Genomic DNA, 15,911 nt, shown 5'->3' on the forward strand with positions numbered 1-15,911 from the left:
GGTGTTAAGTTTTGATGGTTTGCAGGAGAGTATATGCTCGGATAAGGGTGGTGTTAAGTTTTGATGGTTTGCAGGAGAGTATATGCTCAGATAAGCTAAACGAAATAAGCGCCCCGGTGATGTGTCCGTTCTGAAGTTGTTGAAGTTATCAATAGGAACAGACCGATCTGACGAGCTGGTCATACGCTGTCAAAAGGGTCAGACGGTCACGGTCGACGCCTCCGAACCGCCCTCCGAACTGTTTCCCAATCCCTCTCGGACCCCGCTCTTCTCTATCAGTCGCTTCTGGAACAAGTTCCATAGAAATTCTAAAAGCTGCATAAGATGAGTTGTCCTTACGCTGGCGATAGGTACACGCAGATATGCTTTCTCCAAAAAACATATAATAGCCACAATCTTTAGATTTGTATGCATAAACGAGCAGCATGTTGTATTTTGCAGCGATTCGTCGACGGCAGTCACAGACGAAAAGGACACGAGGCTGAATTATTCCGATTATCTGAAGGTTCGTATGGTATACTTACTCTAAACTTAAGTTATTTAAGTAAGTTATAAGATAACAGGTGAGAGTTTGCGTGCATTAGGGGTTCTTAAATGATTAACTTTTTGAGAGGGGATAAGTACATTCTTTAAAACAAGGTTGCCATATTGTCAAGGTCGAGTTTTGTTTACTTGTGCAAAGATTAAGTGTTCTCTTATTATGAGCTCACTTTTCCTGCGCTAAATTATAGTAAAAGAGTACGAAACTGTGTGTCCCCCCAGGCCAAAAGTGTTTGGATTTTAAAAGGGGGATCACTGATTCCTTTGGGTGTTGTCTCTACTATATAATTTGATGAAGTTTCAAATTAGACTTCTTGGTTTAACTTGTCTCGGTTTGGGGGCTGTTATTTGGTATGCACAATCCAGGAATCCAGGATACTCATTAAGCCACATTTAATCTATGCAATGCAAACCTGTATACACCCTAAATACATCTTTTTATGGTTTCCGCTATATAATATTATAAAGTGCTTATGTTCCATATGTAAAATATAAACAAAACATTTGAATGCTATAAGTGCTCGTTCTCCGTCATCAAAATCCTCGCTCATATCTGATTCGCTGTCTTCCTTGCTCTCTTTCTTTTCACTTTTCTCATGCTGCGCTTTTCTTGCAAGGAGAAGATCGAAAAGCCTTTTTGCTTCTTCTATTGCATCAACCATTATCGAGTTGCAACATGGAGTTAGTCGCATCTTTGAGAAATTGAGTGCCTTCACTTTCCCTGAATTAATGTTTTCAGCCAATTCATTCCCCTCCACTTTCTTCAATCTCTTGATTACATTCCTTTTACATTGTCATTGCCATTCCTTCCTTTGCTTCTTTTTTCTTCGATTTTCCGGAGGGGGGGGGGGGGGGGGGGGGCACCGAAAATATGGGGAGAGCGTAAGGGGGGCCATGGAAAATTTTGTTCCTCCTGAAGGGGGAGTCAACTAATTTTATAATTATATTTAACAAATTTTCCATAGTTCTTCGTGGTATGTACTTTTATATACTCATGATCAAAATGTTGTGGAGTCAGGAGGAGTGTTTTCTACAACACAAACAACGGAAACAGTATTTTACAAAATAAAAACAGCGCACGCTGTGTTTTCTAGAGCGTGTGCAAGGTCATGCAACTGGTGTGTGCCGGGCGCACAGATAAACAAAAATTTAAAACTTTAGCTTCAAAACCCTGCAGTCTTTGTTACCTTCAGTGTCCTTTTGTAAGGATGAAAAATAAATTTACCAGAAAAGATTGAGAACCAAATTTCTCGAATCTGAATCAAGGATTTTCGTCTCTTTCACAGTGAACCTGCAAGGATCTCCGATTTACTATAGCTAACAACCGATCAGAAAGCAAGATTACGCGCAAGTGTTGGAGAAAATGCATATTAATTCTAGGCAGCATGCATAGCCGCAACCCAACTTTGACAGAAATCTTGTGAAATCGGGTGAAATACAGTAAATATGTGGAAAAATCGGGGGGGGGGGGGGGGGTTTCGTCCTATGTCGATAGGGATGCTTGTAGTATTTTTAGGGGTCAAAATTGGGCCTAAGGTATTTTTTAGGGGGGGTATCCAAGAAAAAAATGGGCTTTTTTCTTAGGAATGGTATTTTTAATGCTTCTGAGGTATTTTTTAGGTAGCATTTTTTGGTGTGCAGGTATTTTTAGGGGTATTTTTCAAATTTCCTGACAAGCATCCCTATCACTTTTACCCTGAAGACCCCCCTCTCCCCCTCCCCCCGGGGAAAAAAAACAAGAGAGCCAATGCCGATGAATACAGAGAATGTATGAACATTCTCACAAAAGTTAGGCTTGTGATGAGGTCCAAAATCTTGTGACACCCCCCAAATGTGGGTGAGTTGACAGCTATGCACCATGTCATGGATTACAAGGTATGATAGTGTTTTAGAAATCAACACAGGCCATATCAAAATGTCATTTATTGGCTGAGTTTTCATTATGCACTTGATTGAGCTGCATATTCTTAGACATGACAAGACCCTTTTACAACTCCCTGGTATGGGGCATCTTCTTTGATTTCATCATAATTTGCATGATTCCAGTGTCAAGTAGCCTGTAGTGCTTGTAGATGATTGTAGTGTAGTCAAGTAGTGCATCTGAATCAATCTTGAAAGCTTTTAGTGTGCGGCTTCTCAAAAGAAACTACTAAAAAAGTACAAGCTGACTTGGAGAATGGAGTTGTGTAGGGTTTGATTGTGCAGAGGGTTTCTTAGAGTTTGAATAAACAGATGGTTGAGGTAACTGGGGTTTTGAATAAACAGAAGGCTGGAGTAACTGAGGGTTTGAATAGGCAGAAAGTTGGAGTTACTGAGGGTTTGGGTAAGCAAATTGTTGGGGTTTATGAGGGTTAGAATTAGCAAAAGGCTGGAGTTAATGGTGATTTGAATAGGCAGAAAGTTGGAGTTACCGAGGGTTTGGGTAAGCAAATGGTTGGGGTTTATGAGGGTTAGAATTAGCAAAAGGCTGGAGTTAATGGTGGTTTGAATAGGCAGAAAGTTGGAGTTACTAGATGTCCCTCATTTTGAAAAGATGAATAACTTTACCAGGGACACTTAGTCAAATAAAGATCCCTTTTTCAACTGCATGCGTCTGTTTGTTGGTTAAGGGTTGATTAAAGAAAGTTTTAGCCACGTTATCCTTAGTGCCAGTTCTTTAGTGCAGTTTTTTTTAGTATTGTCTTCTAAAGGCTATGCGTTCACTCCTATGAAAAATTCAACACAAGAACGCTTAGCAATGATAAACAAAAGTCAATAGAATATTGACTCTCTTGGGGATAAAGCGTCTAGCTTTGCATTTCTAAACACGGGAAACACAGATGATTATTATGAAGATTGAAGTGACATTATCATATTGACAAAAACTTTTTGACACTTTAGCAGCGTGAAATGAATATGTCATACGAGTATAACAGCCAATTGTTGAAAGCCATATGATTTAGTTTCTATTCGCTTTATGTGGTCCTAAAATTCTTATATTATGTTCAAGATTCATATATAGCTAAATTGTGTAAAATGGAGAAAGGACTTTTGTTCTGCAAAATGGAGCACAAAATTTCTACAAGCGCCGTGAAGTTTATTTTTTTTCAAAAAGATCAGCTTCAAAAAGTCAAGTTTCGCTGTGATTATGGTTCTCTCTAGGCTCTATGTCCAGGTCCGCAATTCGATCTCCCTTTCATTAGACAATAATACGTTATCAAGGGTGACATCACACTCTCTTGTACGGTATGCATTTTGGGAGCACATTGACTATGATTTTTTCTGAACCAATCGTTTTTCTTAGAATATGGAGTACCGCACATTTCGTTCTTATCCAGGGACACATTTCTGTCTAGGGGCCTGGTCCCTCGACCGGAAGGTCCGTTAAAATGAATAACGAAAAATGTGAGCTAGGAGATAATACCTGAGACAAAATAGCCCGCTAAAACAAATCTTACGCTTAAAATCTATGCTATGGTCCTGTATTTTAAGGACTGATGCCAACCGCCTTCAAACAATATTATAAGTTAATTCCTGGAGGAGTTGCTCCAGAATTCAGTTTTCTTTCTCTCGCAGTTGGACCAGCTGCTGTCTTGCCAGGAGCTACAGTCAGAGGTCGTAGGGGGTCCCGCATCCAAAGCACATGATGAGCTTCTTTTCATAGTCACCCATCAAGGTAATAGTCACACATAAGGTAATAATCACCCATCAAGGTAAGAGTCACCGACCAAGGTAATAGTCACCCACCAAGGTAATAGTCACCCACCAAGGTAATAGTCAAGGTAATAGTCACCCATCAAGGTGATAGTCACCCACCAAGGTAATAATCACCCACCAAGGTAAAAGTCACCCACCAAGGTAATAGTCACCCACCAAGGTAATAGTCACCCACCAAAGTGATAGCCACCCACCAAGGTAATAATCACCCACCAAGGTAATAGTCACCCACCAAGGTAATAGTCACCCACCAAGGTAATAGTCACCCACCAAGGTGATAGCCACCCACCAAGGTAATAATCACCCACCAAGGTAATAGTCACCCACCAAGGTAATAGTCACCCACCAAGGTAATAGTCACCCACCAAGGTAATAGTCACTCACCAAGGTAATATTCACCCACCAAGGTAATAGTCACCCACCAAGGTAATAGTCACCCACCAAGGTAATAGCCACCCACCAAGGTAATAGCCACCCACCAAGGTAATAGTCACCCACCAAGGTAACATCAACCCACCAAGATAATAGTCACCCATCAAGGTAATAGTCACCCACCAAGGTAATAGTCACCCACCAAGGAGATAGTCACCCACCAAGGTAATAGCCACCCACCAAGGTTATAATCACACAACAAGGTAATAGTCACCCACCAAGGTAATAGTCACCCACCAAGGTAATAGTCACTCACCAAGGTAATAGTCACCCACCAAGGTAATAGTCACCCACCAAGATGGTAGTCACCCACCAAGGTAATAGCCACCCACCAAGGTAATAGTCACCCACCAAGGTAAAAGTCACCCACCAAGGTGGTAGTCACCCACCAAGATAATAATCACCCATCAAGGTAATAGTCACCCACCAAGTTAATAATCACCCATCAAAGTAATAGTCACCCACCAAGGAGATAGTCACCCACCAAGGTAAAAATCACACAACAAGGTAATAGTCACCCACCAAGGAGATAGTCACCCACAAAGGTAATAGCCACCCACCAAGGTAATAATCACACAAGGTAATAGTCACACAACAAGGTAATAGTCACCCACCAAGGTAATAGTCACCCACCAAGGTAATAGTCACCCACCAAGGTAATAGTCACCCACCAAGGTAATAGTAACCCACCAAGGAAATTGTCACCCATCAAGGAAATAGTCACCCATTAAGATAATAGTCACCCGCCAAGGTAACATTCACCCACCAAGGTAATAGTCAACCACCAAGGTAATAGTCAACCACCAAGGTAATAGTCACCCATCAAGATAATAGTGACGGGCTTTGTTGCTTTCTCCAAACTCTTGCTTGAACCGTTAGATAAGACCTATGGCTTGTGTTTAGCTATCTGAAGTCTTTGCTTTAAAAATAGCCCCCACCGTAGCCCTGTAATATGTAAAAGGCTTGTCTAACATGATTTGCTTTTCCTTCAGCCTACGAACTGTGGTTCAAAGAGATCATTCATGAAATAGACACAGTCAGAAGTATGTTCATGGAAGAGGTAATATCTCGCACCTAGCCGTACATTCGCGGTATGAGAAGATTCGGCAAAGCCATTGGCAAAATGTGCAAATTGGCAAATGTGCCATGTGCAGAGTCCCTTTGACTGGCGCTGACTGCCTGTAACAGAGTGATATCGTTTTGTGGAATTCAATAGTAAATTCTATTGAGCCTATTATCTTTTTAAATCGCATCATGTCAATTGATTTCTTTTTATATCGTATCGCATCTTTTTCAAGAGTAAAATTTACCCCTTGTCCATGACGAATTTCACTATACCAAGTTCCTTTGCCCTCCCTACACAAAAAAAGAGTTCTCAGCGATTGCACTGTTATAATAAGTTTTATTTATACTTTGTTCACAATTTTCTTTATTACCCCAACAGGACTTCAACGAGTCGAAAACGTTATTTGTCATCTCTTGTCTTCACCGCGTCGTCGCAATCTTAAAGGTACAAAAACACTTTTAGCGCTCTGATGCATAAAATTTTTGTAACTCAACGGGTATTTCATAGAACTCTTTTCTTAGAAATCGACACATGTTTTCTTTCAGCTCCTGAAAGATCAGATATTACTTCTAGAGACAATGACGCCTTTAGGTTTCATGGAATTCAGGTAAAAATAAACTACCACATGTTGGATTACTTATGCAGGACTTTGTTTTCTTGAAATCGAGGAATATCTGCTTTTAGTACCTTCGGGTGTGAGTTCCACATATCACAGTGCTGTTTTCGGTGACTGTCGAGTTTTATTTTTCCAGGAATTACCTAGCTCCTGCTTCCGGTTTCCAGAGCCAACAGTTCAGGCTGATAGAGAACAAGCTTGGAGTGCGGCGTGTAAGGGCTCATTTGATATCAATACCAAGACAATGACATTCTCGTATTTAAGGATCTCACACTGATTTTCATGTAAACAATAACAAAATAGTGGCTTACATTTTTTAACGTTGTTTCTTCCTCCCAACAGGCCAGCAGATTTTGTCTAGCAAATCAAGAATACAGGTAAGGTCTACAGTTTAAACTTAAGGATGTTTCTTAAGCTTCTTGTCCCAAACCGTACTGTCGTATCATGAAAAGGGGGAGTATCCACAATACCCTACCCAGGGGCCAGGGAAAAATAGATAATTCTGCTTGACGTTCTAATTGCAGCAAACAGCTTCGAGAGAAAGACGTGGAACAAGTCGAGCAAGCGGAGAGCGAGGATTCACTCCAAGAACTTGTACAGGTGGGACGCACATGATTGGATGTTCATTGTTGATCGCGGGTCATCATTGATTGGTGACTAAATTAGTTGAAAAATATCATACTTAAGGTCTGGAATGCTGGCATATGCAGGATGTACCAGAGAGATATATCTCTGAAAAGATTGCATGTTTTCCCATGTCCTTCTGTTTTATTAGCCATTGTGTCCGCGTATTAAAGTGTTTAATATATGTGTGCAATGTACCCTTATTCACCTTTTGAGTAAGGGTTTCGTATCTACACGATGACATCGTTGCCTTTTATTTCTATTAAACCTATACCTCCCCCTCTTCTTGTGCCATAACCAAAACTAATCCCTTTGTGTAGAGATGGTTCTGACGCATGCCTTGGCGCTAGTATTCTATATGTTTCACCTGCCTCTCCCCCTCATCTTGTACCACACCACCTGCCGTTAAAACTTTCTTATCTCTCCGCCACACTGTTTCCAGAGGTGGCTATGTCGTACGCCAGGGCTCGAGACAGACGGATTCAACTTCTGGGGTAAATACAAGAGGAGCGTGCATGCCTGGATGGTGGACCTGAAAGCCGAGGCAGAGGTAAGATCACGCGCAGTCCGGACTTGTACCCAATCCTCAAAATGGTGCAAGGACGCGGCGCGCAATGCATTTCTAGCAAGACGATCTCAAACAGTAGAACGAAAAACACTACAAGTAAAAAAAAAAAAACATATTTGCCTGCCTTGCTCTGTTCCACTTATCAGCGACTGGCGACGAGTTTGCCTCGAGTAACCTTCCACCTTATGGGCATATTCTTACTTTTTTTAATTCCCAAGCGTCGCACATAAGAATTTAGGACTAGTGCAAACAAGCGGCATAACAACATAACGATTCGAGCCTAGTGTCGTTATTCGACGTTGTACTTTGAGTAATGTTCTTCGAAATGAAACAAAAGGAACTAAGTGCATGTTCTTACGTTGTCTACTTTGATTAACAGACCCCAAAGGTCTAACCTCCCCTTCCCAATTCCCTGAATTCATTCTATTCTTTCCCCGTCACCGCATCACTTTGGCAGCCATGTCTTCTTATGTTAACGAAAGTAAAAACATTTGTCATTTTTTTCTTGGTACTCGTCTACATTAAAAGGCTAAATGGTAGAAAGTCTGGGAATGTCGCAAAGATGTCCCCAACGTTTTTAATGGTAAAAAAAAAGAAGAAATACATTATGGAAAGGATTAGCTGGTCCCTTTTATCCATGTATTATCATTTCAGAATGCACCGAGCAAAGCTCTGAAAAGTGAAAGATTGAAAACCTTGAAAGGGACAGTGGTAGGTTTCCCGTTTCATTGGGCACACTCAATTGTCGTGTTTTCAATAGTCCAGTTTCGAATTTTATTATGTCCTCTGGACAAACTGGCAAAGTAGAGTTGGAGCCTCAGTCGAAGATTATTACATGCGCTTACCAGGGAGAGCTAACAACAATATGAACGTTGCAATTTTTTGTTCTTGTCTGCGAGCACTGTATTTATGAGTCATTATGTTAGTGCCTACATTCATCGGTCACCGTGGATTTTGAAACTGGGCTATCGAGGTGTTTTTTTTTTACCTCTGGTCGTCCATATGCCAACCTCCTGAACTTGTGGGTGTTTTTTTTATCAGGAAACATTCGAGACAATCTTCAGTGAAGAGCGACACAACCAGCTGGTAGCACGTGGTAGGTCTTGATGATGGATACTACTAGCCTTGTTTAGAATCAAGACCAGACGTGGTCCAGATTTGCGTGACGGCATGTTTCAATCTTTTTCCAGGGGAGAGAAAGTTTTCCCATAAAGCTCTGCAAGGAGCCCTTATGATATCATTTTATCGGTGAGAATATTCTTCCTTCTCTCTTTTTTTTTTCGTTTTCTTTCTTCCAGAGTTTTTCCTGAACCTTTTTTACCTCCTACCTCTTGTAAATTTCATTGAACTCGCAATTGTTGTATCCCACATATCAATATTATTGTTTTTTGTACATCATATCATTTTTTATCATCATCCACACATTTTGTGTTCTATTGCTTCTCTAGGGATGAACCTCGCTTTAACCAACCCTATCAAATTCTGAACCTTCTCATGGACATCGACTCGCTTCTCATCAAATGGAGATGTGAGTGAACCACTATCTTTCTTTCACCTACTTCGACAAGCAGAGATGATCGCTACTATTTTTTTGCTACTATAAAAGAAGAGAAAGGAACCATTCAAATCTAGCTAGGGAAGAATATCAACCATACCGCCATTTTACGCTCCAGATCAACATACATTCGTTCTCGTGTTCTTTTATTTTTGCACATCACCACATTCGCGCTGCTCTTTAAATGTTTATCTTTGCGGTTTGTTATAATTACAGTTCTTATTGTTGTGTAATACAACTCCAGTGCTCGCCGGTTCGACCGAGTGGCTCGAGCTTTTTGGGGAAAGGGGAGAAGAAACAACAACGAAACCACGCCGCACGACGTCGGGACAAAACTAAATTTATTCCAGACATACAGTTATCGCACACGTTTAGACACTTATAAATAAGGGCTTCCCAAAATAAGAGAAATAAAAACACGCGCACAAAATCGTCAGGTCCGTTTCACACTGTCACACAGTATATGAGTTATTATAATTAATATGACATTTTCACTGCGCGTTTTTAACTCAACTGTGCATCACGCTCGAAAATGATCACATGTAGAGTAAGGCCAATTTTAGAGGGCAAATGTATGTGGCAATTTTTATTTTCTCGCGTAAATGAGCAACAAATATATGAGTTCGAATTGTGTCAGTAATGATTTTGCATACAAAATAAAGACAAGGGTACAAATGAGAAGAAATGCTGCTTGTTTTGATGATCTAAAAGAACAAAACAACGAGAAAATGTTGCGTAAAGGATTGGAAAAGTCGAAAAGTAGCACAGGGACTCGCGACACTAAAGGTACGGTAATACAGGCAGCAAAATCGTACAACTTTTGTGGCAGCAATTTTTTTGTTGCAAGTGAAAAAAGTTTGCTGCAGAAAGTAGAAGATGGTTCTACTCTTTGCAACAAAACTCAGAGATTTAGCCCGTTTAGAAGATGGTTCTACTCTTTGCAACAAAACTCAGAGATTTAGCCCGTTTTACTACATCAAACCAACTTGTCTCGCAGCAAAAAGACGTCACGCATACGCAAGCGGTTGCAATAAGGTTTGTGATTGGTTGAACGAAAGACACACATGAGTGTCACGGAGGAAAACGATGGCGGATCAACAGCATGAACACGTCTATCTTTTGCTTGGAAAAACGTTTGTGCGCCGGTAGTAAAACGCGCAACATCGCCTTCGAACTTTTTTTACAAATGCTGGCACAAAAGTTGCAAGATTTTGCTGCTCCTACCTCACCTTACCGTAGCTTAACTTGTCGGAATCAGAATGACGTACCTCGATAACTTCTTCAAGTAATTTCATTTTTTGTTTGTCATTTGCTCTCACAGTAAAATTTAATGATTTATAGATTTACTTAATGCTCAAATGCTTGACACAGGGGTATACTTATGAAACTAGGGTCTATTGAATTTAAAAAATTTGCCACATTTTATGTGGCGTCTCGTTCATAAAATTCAACGGACAAATTTTGATATTTGACAGACAAATTTAGATATTTGAAAATTTTTAATTGCCAAATAAAAACGATAGTGTTGCATTTTCAACAAATGCATTTGACACATCAAAATTTGCCACATAAAGTTTGCTCGTAGACGGGCCAATATGCGTATATATTATCAATATGCGTAATTATTTATATGCGTATTTATTATCAGTATGCCATTTTCACTGCGCATGACTTTAACTCAACTATGTATTTACACGCAGATAATCACGTGCTCATTGTACAACGCATGCTCGGTTCCAAGGCAGGCACGGGTGGAAGCTCTGGGTACCAGTACCTCCGCTCCACAATCAGGTGAGAAAGACTGGTAATAGTACTAATTACGACGAGCAATGGCATGTAAGTAAGCTCTCAAGCATAGTATGTGGAGACTTTAAATTGGAAACAATGTGGAGACTGTTCAAAACGTGCAATCTGGTTAATATTATTTATTCAACCCCATAAGCCTGATAGGCAATTTAACTGTTTGCCTTCCTCATAATCATATGACTGTAACATCTCAGTGCCAATGATTTTTCAACGAGGAGTGCGTTAATAGGTCAAAATGCTATTGTGGAATGAAAAAATCCATGGCTAAAATACTTTCAGTGTTTTGCTTAAAAACAGCAACAACGTACGTTGTTTGGCCGCCATTTTGGGAAATATGGATGACTCCTGCTTGTCCCGCTTCCTCCTCATTCAAAATGGTGGCCAAGATATGGAATTCGGGATGTCCTGAATAAGAGATTCATCTTAGCCCCCCCCCCCCCCTCCCTTCTGAAATATGCTTGTTTTGATTAATTTTTCTTTGCTTTGCTTCAGTGATCGCTACAAAGTATTCTTGGACCTCTTCAACATGTCCAATTTTCTCGTTCCACGTGACCGCATTCCGCCTCTGACGTCAGACATGAAAATGAGGCTATGTAGCATGAGCGTACCACGGACGTGTGACAGCGACAGTGCCAATTATAGCAGCGATGCCGAGGAGAGTGAAATTTGGTCGCTGCGACCGCTTGTTGATGAGGCGCATCCACCAGAACAGAAACCACCACAAACAGCTTTGGCCGCAGCAGTAACAGAGTTTAAATCGCCATTTTATGAATGACTTGTCTCCTAAGGGTTAACACTGCTTCACCGCCACTGTTGAACAATATTTACTCATTTAGGGAGTGTTCATTAATTACACCGAGGGGGGGGGGGGGGGGGGGGGGGGTGGGTGAGGGAAGATTTTTACTGAAGACACCTTAAATTTCGGAGCCCCCCATTCGTTGTAAACATTTTTTTTTTGGTGCCTCCCCCCCCCCCCCCCCTCATAGAACACCCCCAAAATTTTTCTCTTTCCCTTAGAGAATCTTTTTTTGCCCCCCCCCCCCCTCAATATCTTCCCTCCCCCCTTGGTGTATTTAATAAACACTCCCTTATTGTAACTGGTATGAGGCACGAACCGAGAATTTAGTATCTATTTTCTCTTTTCTCATTTCATGCAGGACTTTTTCCATTTTTTGTCCTGGTGCCTCGGTCCGGATCATATTGCGAAAGTGGTTTTGTTTCTTTTTTATTTCTGGGTACGACCCATAGGCTAGGTGTAGACGAAAATAGACGTAAAGATGTGTGAACCTAACTTGGAGCAATTGTAAAAGTAGTTTTTATGACCAAAACTAAAAAATGGGTCGATTGGCACATTCAAGTAACTAAAGTGTGCACGTCACGAAATATACGTGATTAAGTTAATATGTGTGTTTCTTATTTTTTGTAATAAAACTATGTCAAAGGATCAATGAGAACAATCTGAAATTTTGTAATGCCTTTATTTTAAATTTAAAAAAAACAATCTTGCGTCTCAAAACATTGATTTTGTCTGGCTGAAGTACTTTTAAAGCACTCTGGCAGTGTTATGCTGAAAAATACCAACAACGTACGTTGCTTTGTTAGCCTTCCTTTAGGCGTTGGAATTTTATTTAGGCGCAAAAACCCTGAGTTTGTTATTTGGTCGCCATTTTGGATTATATAGACGCCTGTTCGTCCCGCCCCTCTGCAATTACCAATAGGATTAGACAAAAATTGAATTCAAATTTTAATATCTATATTTATATGTATATTTTTATCGTTAAGCCAATCCATTGAAGTTTTTCTATATCTGTTTCTTGTGCTACACTCCCGTGGCGCCTTTTGGTTTTCTGCGAAGCATGGTTTCCTGAAAAAAGGTAATTCATATTTTTAGTAGTAGATATCACCTAGTGAAATCACCATACCACTCTTGTAGTTGTCTGTTACAAATGACGGTCTCCATGGCTACAGCAGTCGGAATATAGATAATCCAAACAATAAGTAGTAGTAGTAATAACTAATAAATTTCTTTAAAATTTGGAATTAAGCTTTTGGTCAGAGAAACACCTTGTAAGCGGAATCTTGAGCTTATATATTGAGAATTGGAAAATTTCATGCCATTTTTTTTTTCTCTGTCAGGTGCGCTGATGTATGTTTTATAGTCGATTTCTGGTGTATTCTGGGGTGGGGTGGGGAAAAGAAGGGAAACCCTCTCACTTGAGATACCAAGCCCGAGAAAAGCCCTCGAGTCCGAGCCAGGACTCGAACCTGGTACACAGTGATGAGAGGCCAGCGCGCTAACACGCTTATAGTCCAGTCAATCTGTGGTTTCAGGTGAAACTAATTGCAATAGAATTTCTCTCAACGGATTTTGAACGAGTAATACAGCCTAGTAAACATACTAAAAGTCCCCGAAAATCCTTCCTTTTGGTAGAAAATCCTAAAACATGTGATTTTTGCATTTCGGAGCAAAACCACAGGGTACCCGCGTCGCTAAAACGGAAAACAAATATTTGTCTAAAACTTTCACGACTTCTGGAGAAATCATTTCGCGCTATCTAGTTATGTTTCACTTATTAGTCATTTTCAAAATATGCCCACTCTCTTTTCTGAGATTAAAGAATGACTAGTTGAGGAACCTGTTTAGGAAGCGTTCTTATGTGTTTTGAGCACAGAAAAAAACCAGAAACCGACGAGAAGTTCGATGACCTCAAAACATACAGGAACGCTTGCTATGCAGTTGAGTTGCATATGTCATGTAGCGACGACGGCGGCACAGAATAAGGGTCTTAAACGAATTAGGAACATAACAACACGATATGATATCGTCGAACAAGCAATATTCTTTGTGAAACGGCCTAGACGGCGTCTTCTAGTATACTTTAATAGGAGGGCAGCTTTTTTAAATAATTCATTTCAAAGGAGAGCAGGCGCGTACACAGAGGGTGCGCAGTGTGCGCGCTCCCGCCAAATAGTGGTTTATTATTTCTTATTAAGGAATCTTCAAATACTATGCTTTTTCCATATGATACCTATGACTTTGGCCAATCCTGGGAACGGGCCTGGAGAGATTTCCTCCCACAACCTCGGCAAGGGCTTCGCTATACTCCTAGCTCAAATAAGGTTGAGAAACACGAGAATAATGCGTCAACGATCTGCAGCGTTACATTTATATCTAATAAATTAGCAAAATTATCCAGGTTTGAAAAACTGTTGCCTTCTCCCTTTTTAGTATAAATGAACTTCATTCAGGGTTTTTATTCAGAGAATGGAATTTTACAGGCTATACGCTACCCATGGACGTTGGTCGCGGGTTGGTCGCTAGTAAAGACACAAATTCTCAGAGTGTATATTTAGTATATGTTTATCGCTACCCTTAATCTAATACACAAAGGTTTTAAACAAAGGTTAGGGTCCTAATATTTATCATGGTCTAAGCACCAATCCTGAACTCCTGCTCTCACTGCCGCCAGGTGTATGACCTTTATAGAAACGACTGCTAAGGAGGGGGCAAATATGTTATTCTAGCACCCTCGTTATCATTTCGAGAATTTGACCTGCGCCGTTTTGGAAGCCAAGAAGTTGGAACGAAGAGTCACTTCGTTCCAACTTCTAGGCTTCCAAATCGAGAAATAAAACTTCTAGGCTTCCAAATCGAGAAATAATAACAGCCCAAGTTCAGTTAAGACTTATATTTTTATTTTACACTGTTTACTGGAATTCTGAAGTGATTTAAGCAGTTTAGCAAGTTTATCGATGACGCTTATACGAACCCATAACACTGTAAAACTACTGCATATCCCCATCAAAACAGTAAATAAATTGAACTTAAAATGAACTTGGGCCGCCTGTGGATTGTCTACGCTACGACGCCGCGATCTACTGCTCTAAATGCTCTCTCACATGTTTTGAAACTCTTCGATGTTTCAACTGAGTTGTATGCTATTTATGAAATATTTCTAAGGAAGACCAAGACTTTAAGTAAGTTTATATGATAAATGTCGATATCAAGTAAGGCTTGAAAACAGTAGAGTGCAATATGTCGTTGAATTCGTTTATTTGTTTCTCTCTAACCAATATCAACTTATACAATGGACACAAACGCTTGTTCCTTTGTCAGACCGCGCGCGCGGCGCCGGCTTACTGCCTATTGTTCGCACACTATCCTATAAATACCACTCCCCCATCCTATTCAGTTTCTTTTGCTCCGACGAAAGGCTAATGCTGGAAACGTCAGCGCAACCACTCTGTTTCACAGAGGCGTTTAACATACCTTTTCAACCTTGTGTTGATTCATACCTTGTCTACACCACGCCTACGCAGACCATCTAGTTTTTCTACAGCTTGCCCGTAGTCGTTCTAGTTACCCCTTCAGTCATAATCCACGGGGCCACCCCGCGCATCTTATTTCGGCCCTCGAGGGAATTCTCCCCAGAAAATTTGGATCGTGATCGCAGTTTCAGGGAGTATTTTTCTAGTGCTCCCGTGATCGTGAACTTTAACACATTTTTCCCTTTTATGTTCACAGTATTTGCTTGAATCTTGATTAGTCGGGCACATTTCGGCTGCGTCGGGGACAGCTCGTGCCCCGGGGTAGTAGCTCAGATTACGCAACGTAACTTGACCGGTTTTCTAATCAAACACGGAGAGCGCGTCGCTAACACGGCACATTTCGTGGTTTATTATCAGAATCTAGCTTATTAAATACACCGAAGGGGGGGGGGACATTTTTACTCAAGACACCCTACAAAGAGCCTCCCTTTCATTGTAAACATTTTTTTCGGTGCCCCACTTTTCAGAATCCCAAAATTTTCAAAGCCCCCCTACCATACCCTACTGAAAGCTAGAAGTAACCAAATTATGGTTTATAAAGACAAAAGTATTAAATATATTGGCATGTATTTGTACTGCTGCAAACTAGATCATATCAGTGAAATATTAAATCTGAATACGGCTCCTAAATATTTTCAGAGCCCCCCATGCCCCCCCCCCCCCCCCCTTTGAAGGACCT

General features: G+C 40.6%; 1 protein-coding gene and 1 long non-coding RNA gene across 2 annotated transcripts; one reads left to right on the top strand and one right to left on the bottom strand.

Moving 5' to 3' along the window:
- The first annotated feature begins 227 nt into the window (after positions 1-227).
- Positions 228-12,419, top strand: LOC5521889 (tryptophan 2,3-dioxygenase). The gene is made up of 16 exons (XM_001641718.3): positions 228-350; positions 442-505; positions 4,096-4,195; positions 5,661-5,728; positions 6,113-6,178; positions 6,280-6,341; positions 6,487-6,562; positions 6,693-6,727; positions 6,875-6,950; positions 7,417-7,524; positions 8,197-8,253; positions 8,584-8,638; positions 8,733-8,790; positions 8,991-9,070; positions 10,798-10,888; positions 11,396-12,419. Exons 1-16 carry the CDS (start codon positions 325-327, stop codon positions 11,676-11,678), a joined length of 1,305 nt encoding a protein of 434 aa, XP_001641768.2. The 5' UTR covers positions 228-324; the 3' UTR covers positions 11,679-12,419.
- A 215-nt stretch (positions 12,420-12,634) lies between these two features.
- Positions 12,635-15,878, bottom strand: LOC116604626. The gene is made up of 2 exons (XR_004291145.2): positions 15,200-15,878; positions 12,635-12,767 (listed from the first exon to the last, which is right to left on the bottom strand). It is a non-coding gene; the product is annotated as an uncharacterized LOC116604626 (long non-coding RNA).
- Between the last annotated feature and the right edge of the window lie 33 nt (positions 15,879-15,911).

Source organism: Nematostella vectensis, chromosome 10, assembly GCF_932526225.1.
Source record: "Nematostella vectensis chromosome 10, jaNemVect1.1, whole genome shotgun sequence".
Classification (NCBI taxonomy): domain Eukaryota; kingdom Metazoa; phylum Cnidaria; class Anthozoa; order Actiniaria; family Edwardsiidae; genus Nematostella; species Nematostella vectensis.